General features: G+C 44.4%; 1 protein-coding gene across 2 annotated transcripts; it reads right to left on the bottom strand.

Annotated features, from left to right (window-relative positions):
- Positions 1 to 1672: 1672 nt before the first annotated feature.
- SEC13 (SEC13 homolog, nuclear pore and COPII coat complex component) lies at positions 1673 to 19118 on the bottom strand. Of its 2 annotated transcripts, none has more exons than XM_069083952.1 (9): positions 18957 to 19118; positions 16252 to 16296; positions 14626 to 14741; positions 11807 to 11958; positions 11392 to 11525; positions 9467 to 9600; positions 8382 to 8505; positions 7244 to 7390; positions 1673 to 2209 (listed from the first exon to the last, which is right to left on the bottom strand). In XM_069083952.1, the coding sequence occupies exons 1-9, from the start codon at positions 18957 to 18959 to the stop codon at positions 2099 to 2101; spliced, it is 966 nt and encodes a 321-aa protein (XP_068940053.1). In that variant the 5' UTR covers positions 18960 to 19118; the 3' UTR covers positions 1673 to 2098. The 2 variants fall into 2 exon arrangements, with proteins under 2 accessions (XP_068940053.1, XP_068940052.1); XM_069083951.1 differs by lacking the exon at positions 18957 to 19118 and adding an exon at positions 18619 to 18693.
- Between the last annotated feature and the right edge of the window lie 1313 nt (positions 19119 to 20431).

The following is a 20431-nucleotide window of genomic DNA, read 5'->3' as shown; positions in this document are numbered from 1 at the left end:
AGGCGGGATCCTATGGCTTCAAGTCCTACAGGGGAGCTCAACCCAGGAAGCACGTGGAGTATTCATGAATTTGATTCTGAGGACAGGAAGAAAAAACATTTGGAAGAGAAAGAGTTGTCTAAAGAAACCAATGTAGCCGCACAGAACTTAATCAACCATCAATCAAGCAATCAATCTTTTCTTTCAAGTGCCACATTGTGTTAGCTGCTGCAGCAGCTAGATAGATACAGAGACAAAAATGAGATAGTCCCTCCTTTCAAGGAGTTTATATATATATATTTTGCTTTTTGGAGGGGCAAATGGAGTTGTGACTTGCCCAAGGTCACACGGCTAGTGTGGCAAGTGTCTGAGGCTGCATTTGAACCCAGGTCCTCCTGACTCCATGGCTGGTGCTCTATTCACTGCACCATCTGTCTACCCCAAGGAGTTAATATTTTATTGGCAATGAAGGAAGGGGAAGGAAATAATCCTTTATTAAGTATTTGCCAGGTACTGTCTTAAGCATTTTACAAATATTACCACATTTGTTACTCATAACAACCTCGGGAGGTGGGTGCTATTATGATCCCATTTGAGGGATGAGGAGATTGAGAGACAGAAGTTAAGTGACTTGCCAGTCATCCAGCTAGTAAGTGTCTGAGGCTGGATTTGAACTCTAGTCTTCCTGATTCCAGGCCTGTGCTCTGTGCACTATGGCACTCTCTCTAGTTACCTGAGATTTTTCTTTTTTGAGATTGGGTCTCCTTATCTTGTCCAAGCTGGAGGTGTAGCAGCTGCTGCCTAGTCCAATCAATCCCCCTGCTGATTGCCAAGGAAGCTCTGATCTGCTCTGTTTCCAGCCTAGGCCAGTTTGACTCCTTAGGCAGCTTGTGGCCCTCCTGCTATGAGGGGTTCACCATATTGATACCAGACTTAGCAGGGAAGTCTTTAGCTCACTGCAGTCCAGAGCTGCTGAGCTCAAGCAATCTATCATCCCCAGACTCAGCAAGAACAGGAATCATAGGTGTGTGTGTGTGTGTGTGTGTGCCAACAGGCTGAGAAACTTAGCTTTTTAAAAACTCTCCATGAGACAGAAATGAGGACAGGTAAAAGGGATACAAAGGCCTGGTACAGCATTATATTTGGAGTGAGGTGATAGGACTCTGACATTTGCTGCTTGTGTGGCCTCGGGCAGACGGCTTGATCTGTGTGCCTCAGTTTCCTCATATGTAAGGTAGAGGAATTGGCTGAGAATGATCCCTGAGCTCATGCTCTAGTTCCTACTGACATCGTTAGAGCTGAAGGTGCTCTCAGAATTCTTTTCTTCCATCTTTCCCCTTCCTGCTCCCTTGCCTCTTGAGATCAACTCCAAAAGACTCGTGGTGGAAAATGCTGTCCACATCCAGAGAAAGAACTATGAAGTGTGAATGCAGATGGAAGCAGACTATTTGCTTTCTCTTTTTTGTTTTTTTCTTTTTCATGGTTTCTCCCATTCATTCTAATTCTTCTTTACAACACGACTAATGTGAAAATCTGTTTAATAAGAATGTATATGTAGAGTCTTTATCAGATTGCACGCCGTCTTAGGGAGGGGAGGGAGATGGAGAAAATTTAAAAGTCAAAAGCTTATGGAAGTGAATGTTGAAAACTAAAATTAAATAAAGAGAAAAAAATCAAAATTGATAACCCAAAATAGAGAATTATTATTGACTTTATTCAATTATTTTGAAAACAACCCTACCCCCTCAACATAATCCCCAAATTCTAGGGATACACAAAAGTAGCTGATAAAAAAAAATATTTTAAAATGAACAACTTTGAAGACCATTTGTAATAATTTTTCTTAAACTCTAAGCATTCTGAATCAGTCAAGTTAACTTAGAGACCATATCAAATCATTTTAAGGCAGATGATCAATACTGTGGTCGCATCTATTTGTAGGAACATGTGATCTTATTGAATTCAGAATCATCTCATTTCCTTTCCCAGTTTGGGAAAAACCTGTTCGTCAGCTGACCCATGATGTAGCAGTTCCAGAGGTCATGGCTTCGGAGAGCTGTCCTCTGGCTCCATGGCTGGTCGATTCCTTGGTGTGTCTGGCCTGCTGGCACCTCCTTGGTCACTGCTCATTCTGCTGGCCCTCTGTGATTGAAGACACCGAACCTTGGCCTTTGTTGACATCACTGATACACATCCATTGTCCATCAACTGATTCCTTCCACAGAGTAACCTGAAAGCAAAAGGTTTCATTATCATAAGGTAAATAGTTAAAAAAAATTTTTTTTAAAGCGTATTTGACTAAGTAGAATAAAATATAGCTCTGAAGATTCTCTTCAGACAAGGTGAGTCTCATATGAATGTCACAATTCTTTTAAGATGCCTGAAGGCTCTAAGTACAGAAATGGTTCTGTTCACTGCTCTGCTGGGTCCTGAGGGTGTCAAATAGGAAGCCCTGTGTTCCATAAATGTGTCATGGAAGAGGTCTTCGGAGAGGGGGATGGATAATGAGCTGCATATAAGCTAAAAGGAGAGGGCTCTCTAAATTCCCTCCCATTTACAGATGACGCTGAACCACTAGGCACAATAAAAAGCTGCTTCAATGAGATAGGGAGTATCTGAAAGATACAGGTTTAACTATCCACAATAGAAAAAACAAAAGCACACTGCTTAGATGATGACATGGTAAGTATATAAAATACATATTGTTCATATATGTAAAAATGTAATAGCTGACAACAATGCTTTAAAGTTTATAAAGTGCTTTGATAAAGCCTATTAGGAGACACGGTAGCTAGAATGCTGGGCCAAGAGTCAAGATGCCCTGAGTTCAAATGCAGTCTCAGTCACTCACTAGTTGTGTGATCCTGGGCAAGTCATTAAAACTCTGTCTACCTGAGTTTCCCTATCTATAAAAGGGAGATCAGAACAGCACCAATGCCACTCCTTCATCATTGGGATCAACAAGGCCCACCCAAGGGACGCCTCCGGCTCTGGTTGGTTCTCTGTGGAAAATTTTTTTGGAAAACAAGGAGAAGCACTGCAGGGCACAACTGGGTGTGGAACAATCTGAGGGAGGAAGTAAAGGAAACTACAGATCTTTCAAAATAAATGTACTTATTTTAATCTCAAGGAAATGCAATCTAAAGTTTCTGTTCCTTTTTCCACTTAGTGGAAGGAAGGGAATTACCCTAGAGCAGTGGTGTCAAAGAGAAATGGGGGCTACGACACCATGCAGAAAGATCCCCACGGGATGCAGATGGAATCAGAAAACCATCTATTAACAATGTCTTGCTGTCTATTTATTTTGTCAAATATTCCCCAATTGCATTTTAATCTGGTTCTGACAGGAGTGAACCAGTGTCTGACAGCTGCCCTCAATGAAGTAAGTTCAGGCTGCCAAGAAAACTTCTCTGGGAGCAGGAAGGATCAGTTTCTTCTTTTCTCATGAAGTTTTTTCTGACCAATTCCGATTTTAATAATCTTTCCTTGGTACGTAGTTCATAGCATTTATTTTCTATATCAATTTCTGGGAGAGAGTTCGTTCAGTTTTTTTTTTTTAAGCAATTGGGGTTAAGTAACTTGTCCAAGGTTACACAGCCAGTTTTTTTTTGTGTGAGTGTTAAGTATATGAGGCTGGAACCGATCCCGGGTCCTCCTGACTCTGGGCCGGTGCTCTTACTCACTGTGCCACCTAGCTGCCCCTCATTCAGTTCTTCACAGGCTGGGATGTTTTGCGTCTATGAGATGGACCAGCAGACAAGTAAAGGGGGCCAAAAAAAGATGACCATTAAAATCACTGATTTTGCATATCATAGAGTGAGTGATTGGTGTTCTCTCTGAGGCAGAGAATGTAAGGCTCAGAAGAGACCTGCACTACCATCAAGTCCAGAGGTTCTTAACCTTTCCTGTGTCATGGACCTCTTTGTTAGAATGGTTTTAAATTTATAAAAACGTACTAGGACTGTATGTTGAATTAGTTATCAAAACAGTGAAGAAACAAAAACAAACCGGGTTCATGGAGCCCCTGATGCTGCCCGCCAAGACCCTGCCAAGTGTTGCTTCACTCCTGTCATTCAGTTTTTCACATAGCCCCTCAGCTCCTACTGCTCCTGCCCTGTCCCAGGCCCTGTCTTCATCCTGTTCCCCAGCTCCACACGTGCCCAGCCCCCCCGCTTTTCTCATCAGTTACCAAGGTCTGTGGATCTTGCCTTGAATCCACATCTCACATCCACGTGCTCTCTCCAGCCACCTGCTAGCTCAGGCCCTTAGCACACTTCTCCTTGATTACTGCCACCACCTCCTACTTTGTTTCTCCTGCCACAAGTTTCTGCTTTCCCTAATCCATTCTCCAGAGTAGTCAACCTGAAATTCCTAAAGCACTGGTCTGACTACGTCACCCCTGATGAAGACACTCCAGTGGTTCCCTTTTGTCTCAAGGGCACGAGATGAATTCTTCTGCTGGGCATTAAAAACCCTCCACAGTCTGGCTCCAGCCACCCGCCCTAGGGTGAGGACATGTTCCCTTCCCTGCCTCACCCCATGACACAGCCAGGCCAGGCACTTGCTTTCTGTTCAAGTCTTTTCCTCCCTCCCTTCAAGGCTCAGTTAAAGTGCCACCATCTCCTGGAAGCCTTTCTGCGTCCTCCATCTGTTAATGATCTTCCTTCTAAAGTGACTTTTTAGATTTTGTATTTACTCACCTGGATAAATGCTGCTTCTATGCCCCCCCCCCTCCGGGCAGGGACTATTTCCCCAGCTCAAAACTGTACACAGTAGTACTTGAGACATACTTGATGAATTTAATCTAGCACATGCACAAACACATGGAGAGGGAAGGAAGCAGAATCAAGAAAACAAATGTTGCACAATAATGTCTTCCTGAAATGTAGAGTATGTGTTCTCCCAATCCCCCTACTTAGTAATCCTGCACTTGTTTCCATCTTTGTATCCTCAGGAACAGTGTCTGGTACACAGAAGTTGCTTAATAAATGCTCCATGAAGTGACCTGCAAAGGCTCTCCACAGACCAAGGTCTCTCCATCTCTGGCCCTAGTTTTGGACTGTCTGTAGACCAACCCAACCTATACCAGGTGGTATGAAAGAGAATGGAGCCAGGGAGACTCTGAGGAGGCAACAGCAACTGTCCAGGCACATGGTGCTGAAAGCCTATCCTACAGAGGGGAAGGCAGAGATGCCTCAACTGACTGATACAGAAAAAGTGAGAACCATGAAAGAAGAGAGGCAATGGTCGGGTAACAGCCAGGGCCTGACCCCAGGTGACCAAAACAAAGAAGTAGAGATAGTGAATCTGAGATCCTCGTGGTGACAGATGGCATGAGCTCAGGAGAGAAGCCAGGGCTGCCCACGAGTAGGGTCATGTGCTGGCCATAAGAGCCGATATGCCAGCCAGGGAGAGGCTATGCGTGAAGCTCTGTGCCGAGTGCCAGGGATATAAACACAAGCCAATGAGCCACTCCCCACTCCTCATGGATGGAGCTAACAATTTATTGCGGGGCTGGAAAGCAACGAGAGGGGGAGAAGGGGACCAGGCTGTGGGGCAGAGCCAGGACAAAAGTATAGGGAGCAAAGGAGGCCAAGGACAGAGTGTGGAGACACACCTACCTTTAAGGGCTGGGAAGACCAGAAGCCAGTGTATAAAAAGAGAAGGAGCAAGTGTCAGAGGCAGGAGGAGAGCCAGGGAAGGGTAGTGTCTACAAAGCCCAGAGTACAGAGACTATCCAGAGGAGGGGGTGGTCAGTACTGTCAATGCTATAGAGGTCCAGGATGGCAATGACTTAAAGGTGGCAGATTTTTAAAATAACTTTTCCCCAACAAAACTTATTTTACAAGGTCACTTGGTTTTTAAGATGGATGTTCCCATATATTTGTGACAGTTGGTTTCTGTAATAGACGTCACCCTGCTTCTGAGGTTTGGCCCAACTGAGACCTATTTCTTCCCGCAAAGCCTGCCCCAATTCTTCTGGCTTGCAGAGATATCACACTACTCTACCTAGACAGGCAGCACACACACTAGCACCAAACCACAGCTTATCTTGTGTTAATCTAATTGCTTCACATTTGTAAGACTCGAATCTCTGATGAGATCATGAACCTGATGGGCAGGAAGCATGTCATATACTGTATATAAAATAATACTGTCCCCCCCACCCCCACCTCGGGTACAAAGGATGTACTCAATTAAGACTTTAACAAATTTAAAAATTTGCCTTCTTAGTGTTTGGGAACATTAAAAAAAATCCTCTCCCTACCTCTTCCTTATCCCCTCCCCCCAGTGAGTTCTTTTTTTCCCTTTTTTTCTTTCAAAATTGAGTTGAAAAATCACTGTCTTGTTTAAGATAAAAACTGGTCACGTGTGCCCCACCTTTCTACATACCTCCTCTCTCCTGCTCCTAAGCTAGACAAAATCAGAAAGCCAAATCTTGAATGGAAGAAGCCCAATGCTACCCTCTAGCGGTCAAAATAGATCAGTCATTCTTGGAGGAGGAAGATATTCATTTCCATTTAGGTTTCTGTCCAGTCTTTTTTGAATGTAAATCAGGGTGACAAGATGGAAACAGCTGATGCTGGAAGGGCTGCAGGAAGGCAAACAACTATAAAACATTACTGGTGGAGCTCTGCTTTGGTCTCATCAGTTTGGAAAATAATTCAGGATAATGCAAGCAAGTCCTTAGACTGTTTAGACCTTCTGATCTAGAGATCCCACTGTTGTGCATATTCTCCAAGGAGGCCTCATATGCACCAAAATGTTCACAGGAGCAGTTTTTCGATAGTAGCAAAAGACAAAGAAACCTGGAAACAAAGTGTGCACACACTGATGACATGGCTGAACTGGTAAGTGGTATGATGGAATATTATTGTGCCATAAGAAAAGGCAAATGTGCAGAATTCAGAGAAACAAGGGGAGACTTACATGAGGTAAGCAGAAAAGGGAGAACAATATTCACTGTGACAATACTCAAAAGAAGTCAAACTCTGTGTAGGTGTGTGACCAGGCCTGGACCTGGAGAAGAGACGAAGCAATCTACCTTCCATGGGGCTAGGTGTGGGTGTTGGCAGGAGATGACACAGGGTGCAGAATGTTGCATATTTGTGTGTGTGTGTAAGATTGTGAAATGACTAGGACGTAAAAACAAAAGGCCTCAATAACTTTTTTTTTTAAAGAATTTTTGATGTCTCCCTACCCCTCAACTATGAGGCTTCTCAATCCAAGAGCTGGAGGATTTCAAATGAAAGAGAACACTTACTTTGTTGTCTCCTCCCGAAACAGCCAGGATGTTGGCTGTGATGGACCAGCTCACATGCCACACAACATCATTGAACTTGTGCAGTAATCTGGGAGACCAAGTGTTTCCAGAAGCATCGTCGCAGGTCCAGATGAACACTCGACCATCCTGGAAAAAAGTGCAGTCAGCAAGTCCTTGGGGCTCAGTTGAACAGTGGAGCACTTTAGGAGGGCTGTGCTAGGCATCTGTAGTGCCTCCCTGTAGTATGACTGACAAATGCTTTCATCTGGGGCTACTGCCTCACTTTCCTTAGGAACTTAAAATTTAAGAGGACAGGAAACAAAACAAAACACAACCTTTTATGTCCACACCCAAAATCAGTTTCACATAATGGAAATGGGGAAGTTTTCACACCACCAAATTAGACTTTTCTGTTCTTAGGCTCTAGGCCCAACCTCCCTCCACTGTCCTAAAGAAAGCTCTCCCTTCAGATGGGGTTACAAGAGGTTACTTTCTCTGGTTACCCTATTTCTTCCTTTGTTCTAGTTGACTCCACTTTTCCTTGGTCCATTCTGCTAACTCTAAGTTTGTACAGAACAAAGACTTGGACAAATCTACCCTCCTATATCTGTTAAATCCCTTCTACTCTTTTTGATAATTCTTCATGAGAATAACTGTCTAGATCAACCAACAAGCATTTATTAGGCATCTACTATGTGCACTGGACAGATACCAAGGATACAGAGACAAAAATGAGACCTGTATTTCATTTCAAACTGAGGACAACAAGAGAAATGACACTAAAAAGAAACAACACATTTATTCTACGTTCCACAGGAAAATGGTCACGTGTCTGGGATGGTACTGACTATGGCTGACCATATCTTTAGCAGGTGGATTAGCACCAAAGAGGATGCTGCTGCTGTTCATTGTTTTTTTTTTCCCCCCATGAAGACTGAAGCCTGCTCTCTGGTCTCCCTATTCTCTTGGCCCTCCAAAGCTGGACAATTCTTGTCTCTGGTTCACTATGATCCTCAGAAGTGTGTGTCACAAAGGATGGGACTCACCAAGCATGAGGCCACATCTTTGTCCAATTATTCCATTTGTCACCTCAAGGGCAAATAATATGGTCACCCTTCTTCATACACTGGGGGCTCACCTGGGAGCAGCTGGCAATGGTGCTTGTTGGCAGGCCGATGGAGGGGGCCCAGGCAACATCTCGGACCCAGTCACTGTGAGCTTCCAGCTTCTGATCCTCCTTCCACTGACCATCCTCCTCCTCCCTAAAGTGCAGACAAGAAGTGAGGGAAGCAGTTCATGACCTGCTGTATTCTTGAAAGGTTGTTTGTTTTTTTTTCTTAAGTGAACAATGATGTTTCTCAGTGCTGGGCTGTTTGGATAATGGGAATCTTCCTCAAACCCATATACCACAAACTGATCTGTGAGCATCCATGTGGGGGATGGGGAGCTCTTAATTCTTTTGGGCATCAAGGTGACACAGTAGATAAGAACACTGAATCTGGATATCAGGGAGACAGGAGTTCAAATCTTCCCCACCCCCCCTTTTGGAGGGCAATTGGGGTTAAGTAACTTGCCCAAGGTTACATGGCTAGTTTTTTTTTGTGTGGGTGTTAAGTGTGTGAGGCCGGAACTTGGGTCCTCCTGACTCTGGGGCTGGCGCTTTACTCACTGCGCCACCTAGCCGACCCAGGAGTTCAAATCTTGCATCTGATACCTAATGACTGCGTGACTTTGGCTGAGTCATTTGACTGCTGTCTGCCTCATTTTTGTCATCTGTAAAATGGGGACAGTAGGGACATCTACCTTACAGAGTGGTTGTGAGATCAAACGAGTTAACATATATAAAGCACTTTGCAATCCTTAAAGAAGCATACAGATTGTATCATTATTCAGAATTTTTTCCTCTCAGTCTGTTGAAACCTGTCTGATATAACTAACTGCATCCTGTAAAAAGGCTGCCCCCAAGGATAGCTCACTTGCCCCTTGTATCCTGAGGATGAGACTCAAGCTGAACAATAATGGAAAAACTATTACCAAATGTCTAACGATGATGAAGAGAGATCAGTTTCAGAATCCACTGACCCAGAGAGGGCTTTGAGGGAAAACATTTTGGAGACATAATAAAGAAGCAGAGGAGCCAGTCTGGATTAAAGTGAGTTGGCTGCCCCAGCTGAAGCCTGGGGGAGCAGCAAGGATCCCAAGTCCCCCAGAGGGCCCACCTACTTCCACAGCTTGACCAGGTTGTCGCAGCCACCTGAGGCAAACTTCTTGATGTAGTTTGGCTTCTGTCCGGATGGCTGGTCTACCAGGCTCCCAGGTACGACAGCAGGAGCCCAGCTCACAGCATTGCAGCCAATCTGAACAGAGAGGGAAGCAAGGCGCTACTTGGCTTTCTGCCCCAAATTAACGGGAGGTTCACTTGCAAGGAAAGAGTAGCTACTCTATGAGGAAGATGCAGGGCACAGGCTTTCCTGAAATTCCAGAAGCCAATCATATGAGGTAATCCAACACAGTAAGCATTTATTTAGTGTCTCTTATTGTGCAAGGTACTGTGGCAGGTGCTATAGACACAAAGACAAAAAAGTCAAAACAGTTTCCGCCGCCAGGTAGCTTCTGTACTACAAACAAACAGATCAATACAGACGCAGCTGGTTGAGGAAAGGCAGCATAAACGACTAGGGGGATCAGGAAAGGCTTCCTGTAGGTGGCACCTAGGTAAGCCTTGAGTTCAGCTAACAGAGGTGGAGAAGGAGTCAAACATAAAGAAACATTACCCTGGGCTCACTAGAATCTTCTAAGTGGACTATTCAGGAGGGGAGAAACAGCAAAGCCCTGACAGCAAGACTCCCCTGGCTCTTTTACATATGTGAAGTCTGAAGTGGATTTAGGAATCTGTAAAGAAACTGTCTGGGCTTCCTGTCACCTGCTTTAAGATTTCAGCTGAGCTGATGTTAGTTGTATTTGGGATAATGAAAATCTGGAACCAACTTGTTCTATTTCCTTTGTCTTTCACTAGCTTTATGGTTTATTACTCCCTGGATAGTGATCAAAGGTCTCAAACAGCAGTTTTCAAAAGAAATACAAGCTCTAAACAACCTTATGAAAGATTGCATCAAATCAACATTTTAAGAAAAACGAGAATGAAAAGAACTCTGGGGCTTCACTGCCTTCACATCTGATTGGCAAAGATGACAAAAATCATAATGGTAAGTGCTGGTGGGGCTGTGGAAAGACAGGCAGTACTGTAAACTGGTCCAATCATTATGGAAAAAAAAATTGGAATTACACCAAAAAAGTTATTCAAGTGTACACACTCAAGTATGTTGGCACTTTCTTACCAGGACCACACATCTATTCCTACAAAGTTAAAGGCAGAGGGAGAAATTTCATATATACAGAAATAGTTATAGTACCACTTCAGAACTCTGTTCAATGCAGGGAACTATTGTGACTTCAGAAGACTGATGGTGTTGCATCACATGTGTATAGGATGATGAAAAATGTTCAAATGTGGCCAATGTGTGGATTTGTTTTTCTCAAATATACATACTTGTTAGAAGGTAAGGTTCTAGGAAGGCTAGGGAGGAGGACAGCAGAGTCACTGTGAAGTCAATAGTGGTGTATCAAAAAGCATTCATTAAACATTAAAAAAAAAAAATTCTCCCTTGCTTGTTCGCTTTAGTTTTAATCCTCTGAAGTAGATGGAAATAAATTCTCTGAGATCATCACAGCCAAATGCTGCACTCAAGGGCTGCCAGCCTACAGCAAGTGCTTCAAAGATGCCCTATGGATGAGTAGCTATTATCATGTCTCTGTCCTTGCCACTTAGGAGAGTGGCACATGTTAACTAACCCTCACAACCCAAGCAAGCAGGCACCTTATGCCACCCAGTTTATAATGGGTACTATGCTCCCCTACCTCCTCCAGCATGCACGAATGACAAATTTTTATCAAATTGGCACTCGATACCCTGAGTCTCCTGGATAAACTTAATGTGAAAAAATGAAATTTCTTTCCATTGAGGTGACCTTGGGTTAAGTCAATTATTTCTCTAGGACTTGGGTTGCCCCCTGGTACTCTGGAGGAGGCATATAAAAGAACTATAAAGTACTTGTAAAGAAACCACTGCCCCAGTGCACAGGACTTACAGTGTGGGCATTGTTGATTTTCTTCACCTCCCACTGTCCCTCGCCGCTGTAGCTCAGCAGGGAGATGGCCCCATCAGAGCTGCCACAGGCAAGAAGGAGCCCATAGTCGTGGGGGGCCCAGCACACCGAGTTCACTGTTGGAAGAAAATTGACAGTGAGGAATGAAGAGTGATCCACGAAGGAGAGAGAAGCAGGAAGGGTTCACTCTAGCCATTAGGAAGAGCCGAGGAATGGGATATTCTTCTAGCAATGGGACAGACTAGAGAGAAGGCATCCTAATACCTGCAATAGGGAAGCATGTGAATGAAAAAAGAAAATCAAGACGAGGGTGGAGAAAGAGCATTGTTTCAGACATGTGAAGGTAACATAATTACATATTTCTTGATGAGTCCTTTCCCACTGGACCATGCTATACCTGAAGAGTCATGTCCTGTGTACTCATATGTTTTTTCCCATGTGCCATTTTCTTCTTTCCAGATTATGACTTTCCGGTCATAGGAGCAGGAGGCCAAGATATTTCCATACATAGGATGAGCCCAGGCCACTTGCCACACAGGGCCTTCATGACTATAAGAAAGACAAAAGATTTATAAATTGCCATAAAGGGGTTTGGGAATTTGTCATACAACGTTTTGGGTTCACAAATAGACAGATTTGAAAATGACTTCCTGAGGTGCACAGAATAGCAGGAAAGAACACTGGATTAGGATTACAGTTTTAAGGCTGAAAAGGACCTGAGGGTCTGTCTAGTTCAACCCCTTTACTTTACCAATGAGGAATCTGAGGCCCAATGAGGTTAATTCAGCTCCTTGCCCAAGGTCACCAAAAAGCTGGGCTCTGAATCTAGGTGTTGCCATTCTGAATTCAGTCAGTATTCTTTCCATTGTACCCCACATGAATCCTGCCTCTGTAATCCCAGGGAAGTTCTTCTGTTCTCAGAGACTTAGTTTCCTGTAAAATGGGGGTGGGCCAAGAGTGGATTAGACTGGATTTTAAAGGTCCCTGCCAGGTCTACTCCATAATTCTATTACTGGCTAAGACAGTGGCAAAGGACAAAACTGTTCGAATAATGATAGAAACAATGGCTTTTCCCAAAATGTCCAGTGCTAGATAGAACCATAGCATTTCAGAGCTAGAAAGGACCCTCGAGATAATCCTGCCCATGGTTTATGACCTATAGATTCAGATGTGAAGGGAGTGCTATTTGTTCTTAGCTTCAACAAAATAAACATTATAGATGGTGAGTTTTTCAAATTTATGTAGATGCCATTATGATTAATAACATATGAATTAATTTTAAAGTATTACCACATTAATAGAAGCCTCACTGAACACAAACAGTGTAACTATCATATGAGGGGGTGCAACATTTTTTAAAGTTATACATGGGCTTTGAGGCAGTGTGGCAAAGGGAAAAGAGCCAAGCACTGAGAATGAGAGGCCCTGAATTCTCTCTTAACCCGAGTCTTCCTCATCTATAAAATGGAAGGGGGTTTGGCTCAGATGACCTTTAAAGTTCCTTTGAGTTCTCCATCTATGATGTGAGGTGGCTGGGAACCACTGATCTAGTTCATTCCCTTTACTTTACACATGAGGAGACAGAAGCCCAAAGATAAGCTGATTTGCTCAAGATCTCACATAGGTAGTGAGCAGCAGAGCTGGGACTAAAATGCCTATTTCTTGCTTCCCAGTAGGCAGAGGTAAAATAGAGCAGTCACACCATTCTCTTGGGATCCCAGCTTTATAATCTGTATCATCCATAATTCTTTCCCCTCCCTTATTCCTTCACCCTACACACCTAATTGGTTGCAAGGACTTGTCCACTATATTCCATACCTCTCCTGTCTTTCCCCTTCTCCCCACCCTAATAAGGCTCTCATCACTTCTTACATATAACAATAATAATCTTCCAAGTGGTGTCTGTTTTCAGTCTCTCTCCTCTCTAATTTGTCCTTGTCATGGCTGGCAAAATCACATTCCTAAGGTCTGACCATGCTATTCACTTATTTAAAAATCTTTAGTGGCTTTCTATTGTCTCCAGGATAAAATATAAACTCCCCCCCTGGCATTTTAGGTGTTTCACAATCTGGCTCCAACAGACTGGCAGCCTTTTTTCATATTACTTTCCTCCATAGGATAAATGTTACTAGACAACTTTCTGTTCACTGAACTTGGTATTATACGCTGTTTCCATGCCATGCCTTTGGCCAGAAGGCTGCCTCCAATGTCTGAGATTTAATCTGCCCTCAGCTCTGCTCCTTAGATCCCGCCCTTACCTTTTAGCCTCATCCCAGGTGTCTTCTCTGTGAAGCCTTCTCCAACCTTCCTGGTTGTTAGTGCTCTCTCCCCCCTCCATCTAGTCCTTCCTTATCAGTATATATCTTGTATCTAAAAGCCCTGGAGCGCAGTGTGCTTCATTTTTGTCTTTTTACCTCTAGTGCCTAGAATATAGCACGTCTTATTGAGTCAGACTGCCTCAGTGTCTCATGGGCTCCACTGCTTTGGCCCAAAGAGAGGCCAACCTCATCACCATAAGTCTCTACAAATTCCTACAAATATACAAAACAGGCAGCTGTTCTCCCTCCGGTTTATTGGGCTAATAGCTCGAGCTGGGCACAGTAAAAGAACTGATAATTAACTATGACCAGAACAAGTTCTGCTACCACTGACGTTCCTACTGGTGCTGAACTGAATACAGAAGAATTACTGTTGACTCTTTTCTAAGTACAGGCATAAATACCAATTTAATGTAGGGAAGAGTAGAGAATTTACAAGATCTAGTCCTAGCAATTTATCAATGGTACTTCTTTGTTTTGCTTGTATTTTTAAAATTCATGAACGTAGCATTTCAGTTACAATTTGGGAAACCAAGAACCCTCCTCTTTCACCTTCTCAACTGTCTGAAGGCACATTATCCAATTTCTTTGTTCTTTATTTTCCCCAACTGATTAATTCCTGCTTTATGAATTAGGGGAATGAATAGGATTATGGATGTTATTCCAATGAAGCCATTTCCTTTAGTTTCAGCTAATGCTGGAGCCACTTTGGGCAAAACAAAGCTTTTAAAGGCAGAGATATGCTCTGTAGGAGAATTGCCTCCTCTCCATCCTCTCTGAGAAACACATAGGATTCTGATAAAGTCTAGATTATTATTTTGTGTTCCAATGTCTACTGTATAAGATATAAACAGTAAAATTTTTTCCAAAGAATTTTCTCAGTGTGGGACATACTCACCCCCTCAGGTCAGCAATGAGAATCTGACCCCCATTCCGCACATCAAAAATTTTGACAGATCTGTCTGATGAGCAGGTGGCCAAGCGGGTGCCATAATAGTCCATCTGGGCATCATGCTGAATATGGAAGAGAGAAATCAGGAAATCTGTGGACTCCAGAGGCCTGTACCCATTATTACTAAGGCAGAAATTTAAATTTGAAAAAAAATAAAACAACAAAAACACAGCTCAAATCAATACAATCCCAGAGAATTGTGTTCTTCAATATAAAATGTTCTTCGTAAAGTGAGAAAATAACTTAAAGACACAGCTAGTATTTTCTTAGTGTGGATCATGACTCTACTATAGGTAAGCTCCTGGAGGGCAGAGACCCTGTCTTGTTCACTTCTGTATCCCTAGCACACAGGACATAAAATTCAAAATGCATAATGAAAGGTTACTGAATCTGAAAGGCAGGCTAGAACCATTCTTTTATTCTTTCTGCCCAAAATCTCAACCACCCATATATCTCTATTGCTCCTTTCCCACAAATATTTCAGATACCTTTACTATATATACTGGCTGTGCTGCTGACTAGTACCATAGGAATTTCAAGCAACTCTCTGGCTCCTGTAATAACTATGTTTATTAGACTAAATGTGCTTATTTAATACTAACATTCTGCCCCAGTCATTTACTTTCCTATTTCCTATCAAAGCTGGACCATAGGAGGCACTAAACTATTAAAGGACAGTATTCTGATTCCTTTTTAGATCAAGGCCCAACCCCTCATTTTCTTCAGGTTCTGGTCAAATTTGGATTTCTATGTCTTACAGCTGTATTTTCTCCTTTCTGACAATTGCTTTATAGCCTTTGCAGACCCTGAATATATGGCATCACAGTCAACAAAACAACCCAGGATATGAAACACTTTCAGCAGAAGGTTTGGAAAAAAAAAAAGCCAGCTGCCAATCACTGTGTGGCCCAGTAGACAAACTGCTGAATGTCAGGATATAAAGTAACTGCTCTACACCAGGAGTTCTTAACCTGGGATCTGTAAACTACCAACTGTAATTCAATATAACTGATTTCCTTTGTAATCTTGCATATTTCATTTTATGCATTTAAAAGTATTATTTTGAGAAGGGTCCCTTGGCTACTTTACCAGATGGCTGCCAAAGGGGTCCATGATACAAAAAGAGTTAAGGGCTTGGGGTGGCTGGGTAGCGCAGTGAATAGAGCACTGGCCCGAGAGTCAGGAGGACCTGAGTTCAAATCCGGTCTCAGACACTTAACACACACACACACACACACACACACACACACACAAAACTAGCCATGTGACCTTGGGCAAGTCACTTAACCCCAACTGCCCTCCAAAAAGTAAAAAAATAAAAGAGTTAAGGGCTGACATGATGGCCTCTCAGACAACAGGAGCATTTCTGAAGAGGAACTGTTACTCTAAGAAAGGATGGATGTGGTCTTCTAATGGCTGAATACTAGAGTTTGGCAACTTCTCAAAAAAAAAAAAATCCAAAACCATTTTGATTCATAAACACATCAAAACTGCATAATCAAAAATAAAAATGCTGCCATCCCACAGGAGTGTCAGTTTCAGATTTAAGTAATTGTTAAATGGAATACTCACAATCATGTCCTCATGGGAGGTATCCACAGTGTTAATGACTGACACCTAAAACCAAAGATTACATTAAATTAATAATGGCAATTATAAAAAGCAACCTCCTCAGAAATCAGATCCATTATTTCCATCTAATGGTCCCCTATCCTTTCAAAATTTTCTCAATATAAACTTCAATAATTCTAGCCTATGGTCACTTTGTACATCATTTAGCTTCTGCAGCACTTTCTGTACAAATTGGATTAGACCACCTTATTCTCTGATCTTGGGCCACAATCCCCTTGGGGCTGCTACTTAACACACCATTTCTGACCGAGTGACATCATCCATCTAACACTGGAGGCATATCTGTGTGCTAAGTGGTCTGTAGAGCACCTCTGGATTATGACTACAAGACATCTAGGGTTACTGATGCTATCGACATAGCTTTCTGTCTTTGTAAATCCCATCCATCGTTCAAGGCCCAGCTGAAGATCCTCCCCTTCTAGGCAGCCCCCTCTGACCAGCCAGCCTCACAACAAGGGCCTCCGCCTCCTGTGAATTCCAAGGGGACTTTCACTCTCTCACATAGCTTGTGACATCTTGCCTCATGTGAATTACTGATGCCTGTGTTAGCCGGTAGCTGCCAGCATATCCCCTCATTTTGTAATTACTTTGTGTTTTTACATTGGCCCATCTACATGTGACTTGTTTCCCCTTCCCTTCAAAAGAAGGTATGCTCAAGGGGGCAGCAACTTTTTTCCTTTTTGTCTTTTTTTCCTTAGTTCAGAACAATGCCCGGCCCACAGCTAGCTCTTAATAAATGCTCCCTGAACTGAATGGAATTTTGCACTGGCCAGCAAATTCTTTGTGGCAGGGTCTGTGTAAAGCACTTTGTAACCACAAAGTATTATGTACATAGCAATTATTAACAATGGACTACCAATACGAATACTTTAAATACTGAAGTATGGCCAATATTAAAATTATATGAAAAGAGCAAAATTATATATTTTGGTATGACAGGGATGTTTCTTATAACTTCACCCATTTCAACTTTTCCTGTTTAAATCCACTAGAAAAATATCACAAGATTTAGTAATCTTTATTTTAGAACAGTGAAGGCAGGGATACAGGTGTAGGCAAAGTCTATTATAGCACCAAAAAGCTGAATGGAGTGAATATATTTTTGTTTACCAAATTAAAAAAAAAATCAGAACTAGGGGCCACCTTTTGAAGCCTGCAAGAGGGAACTATGGAGCAAATAAAATAGATATTCTATATGATGAACTGTCTTGGCTCTGGGCTTTCTCTTCTGGCTATTCCCCCATGCCTGGAATGCTCTCCCTCCTCTGCTTTTACTACTGACCCTCCTGGCTTCACTTCAAGTCCCAACTAAAATTCCATCTTTCACCGAAAGCTTTTTCCACCTCCCTCTTAATTCGAGTGCCTTCCCTGTTAGGTATTTCTTATTTATTCTGTATACGGTTTGCTGTTTGCAGGTTGTCTCTCCCATTAGACTGTGAAGGCCGGGTACATCTTTTGCCTCTTTTCGCATCCCCAGCACTTAGCACAGTCCCTGGCACAAAGGCACTTAATAAATGTTTACTGACTGACAATCAAAATAGTTCTAAAGGATAAAAACAAAATCTGAAATACAGATTACATCAATGGAAGACTCACAATAACACTGTTAAGGTTAGATTATGGATGTTCAGAGTTTACTCCTAACCTTTGTAACAAAACTGAATGCAGGGAGAACAAGGACCACTTTTGCCCTAAAAGCCCCATGAGGAAACCAAGCTCCTAGGTACGACATTGCTTGGGATGAATCATGGTGTCGATGCTGTACTGGTATCAGTACAGCGATCTGCACACAAGGTCTAGACATTTACTCCCAACTCAATCAATGGTCTGGACTTTGATAAACACCACGTGGCAGACCGATCGCAAGCACGGAGAGACTCACAGCCTGCGATGGAGGCTGGGCTGGGTTGCTCCGATCCCGCTCAACGTTAAGCCTGACCAGACTCTGCAAGCTCGGGGCACTGCGAGCCTCTGTGGATGGGGAGGGGCTCCGGGAAGGGCGCCCTCAAAGCCTCGCTTTAGGTTGCACTGAGACTTTTGGGACGAGCTATGTAACTGACGTTCGGCGAACCTTCCCCTTTGCGGCCTCTGACTTCTCCACGCGAGAAGCTCGGGGCTCAGCTTTGGGCTGACAACCCCTCCCCCTCCCCAGAGATGCCCGTTTCTGCCGCTCCTCGGCCGCTGACACGCCCGCTCCGACCCCCGGGCGCCCTCCAGCTCTCCGAGGGCAGCCCCGAGGCCCGGCCCGCACCAAGGGCCGCCTCACGCCCGGATGGACGGCCGCGTCTCTGCCCCACCCGACCATACCAGGGCGGCCCGGGCGCCTTCTCTCGTCCAGACCCCTGTTCTACACCAGAACGAGCAGGGGCAGCTCCGGCGGTCAGGGGACTTCGGCCCGGCCGGACTAGAGCCGAGGCTGCCGCCCCGCGATGGGGGGACGATCGCTAGGCGCCCCCGTTCTCGGGCCGGGGCAGGAGGCAGGTCGGCGGCGCCGGCAGGTCTCCTCACAACCCGGCCCCGGGGCGAGGGATGGGGCGTGTGAGGGAAGCAGCGGCCCGCGGACCCCGGCCAGGCCTCCCGCCCTTCCACTCCCTCCCCAGCCCGGGGGCTCCCATAGCCCGGCTCGCTGAGCAGAGAGCTCTTACCATGGCGGCGGCGGCGGCGGCGGTTCCCGGGTTCGGACGTGGCAGCTCCTCCCGGCTGCGGCAGCGGCGGCGGCGCCCAGGACGGGTCACTTCCGGTGCCGCTGTCAGAGCGCAGTGGGGACAGAGCCGGGCTTGTCCTCCACCGAGAGGCTTCCGGAGCGCAAACGCAGCTGTCGCACAAAGGTTCCGAGGCACCTTAAGTCAGCGCCCCTCTTGCTGCGCAGGCGTAGAAATTTTGACTGGTGCAGGGGGCTGGAGCATCTTGATTCGTCTCTCTAGACCTTATGGGATGCTAGACTTAGGAGAGAGCCTTAGATAGAGGTCATGGGCTCATGGATTTGAAGATGGAGGGGACCTTAATGCCCCTCGATTCCATTCCTCTTATTTATAGAGGAGTAAACTAAGATTCAGGGACACTAAGGGATTTGCGCAAAGTCACAAAGCTGATAAGGGTCTGAATCAGGATTTGAACTCAGGTCTTCCAGACTCTACTCCGGGGCGCATTCCGCTGCATTCTGCCCCTGCCCAGCTTGCACCCATCCTCGGTCCTGAGACCGTGTCTTCCAATGCCCTGTACCAGTGGGTCGTGTGCTCAGGACTCTGATTGCCATAGAGGGAGTGGACACCCACCTGTGTGACGCTAGGTGACTGACATCTTCTCTGAGCCCGTTTACCCGTCTGTGAAATGGGAGTGAGAAAATTTGTGCCACCTCCCTCACGGGGCTGTGAGGAAAACCAAAGCCCGTATGGATTCGTGATTGGGTGATGAAGCCTTGTGTAATTGAACTGAGCTATTGATCCGGGCTCCCAGCGAGTCCTTCCAACCAGGATGCTCCAATTCCTAATCTTTAAAAAAAAAAATCCCTAACCCTAGTTAAATGGGAGCTGGAGTGATTAGAGATTATCTATTTCAGCCCCCCTCATTTTACAGATGAGGAAATTGCGGACCAAATGGGGAAATCGAGGGGAAAGAAACTCAAAGTCATATATCTGTTAAGAGGCACAGCCAAAATTCAAACCTAGCCCTTTGGACTTAAAATCCCCGTGCTTTTAACTACAGCACACTGCCTCCTCCTTTTTCTCTTCTTTTTTTTTCTTTCTTCCAAACTCTCCTCCCTTTCCTGGTCCACTTGTTGCACTGTGTTAAGTTCCTCGAGGTCAAGACTTTGTGTTATTCACTGTGGGCAGAGTGTCTTACCCACAGGTAGCTTTCACAGAGGTGCTGAACGTCTCAGCAAAGCCAGTTCCACAAATTTCCTGTCTTTGAGGGGCATAAACTTTCAAGTAATAGGTGCATATTATTAGTCAGTGCAGAGGGCTACAGGAGATGATGGGAGACGAAGAAAGGGAAGAGACAAGGATTTTAGGGAGAAAGATAAGAAAAAGAGGGAGGGTCATGGAATTTTAGGGCTAGAAGTGACCATTCGGTCTAGTGAGTGTGTCCAGTGGGGTGGGGGTGGGTGGAGGCCCCACCT

The sequence above is a fragment of the Petaurus breviceps genome, unplaced genomic scaffold (assembly GCF_028583685.1).
Source record: "Petaurus breviceps papuanus isolate PSGF00001 unplaced genomic scaffold, PetGlider_PUasm1.0 174, whole genome shotgun sequence".
NCBI lineage: Eukaryota > Metazoa > Chordata > Mammalia > Diprotodontia > Petauridae > Petaurus > Petaurus breviceps.
This window is presented reverse-complemented; position numbering and strand designations above follow the sequence as displayed.

Coding starts and splice junctions, on each gene's coding strand:
- SEC13 (XM_069083952.1), bottom strand. Junction 14,742..16,251: donor CCTCCCATGAGGACATGATT/GTGAGTATTCCA, acceptor TTCCATATTCAG/CATGATGCCCAGATGGACTA. Junction 8,506..9,466: donor AACCTGGTCAAGCTGTGGAA/GTAGGTGGGCCC, acceptor TCTGCACTTTAG/GGAGGAGGAGGATGGTCAGT.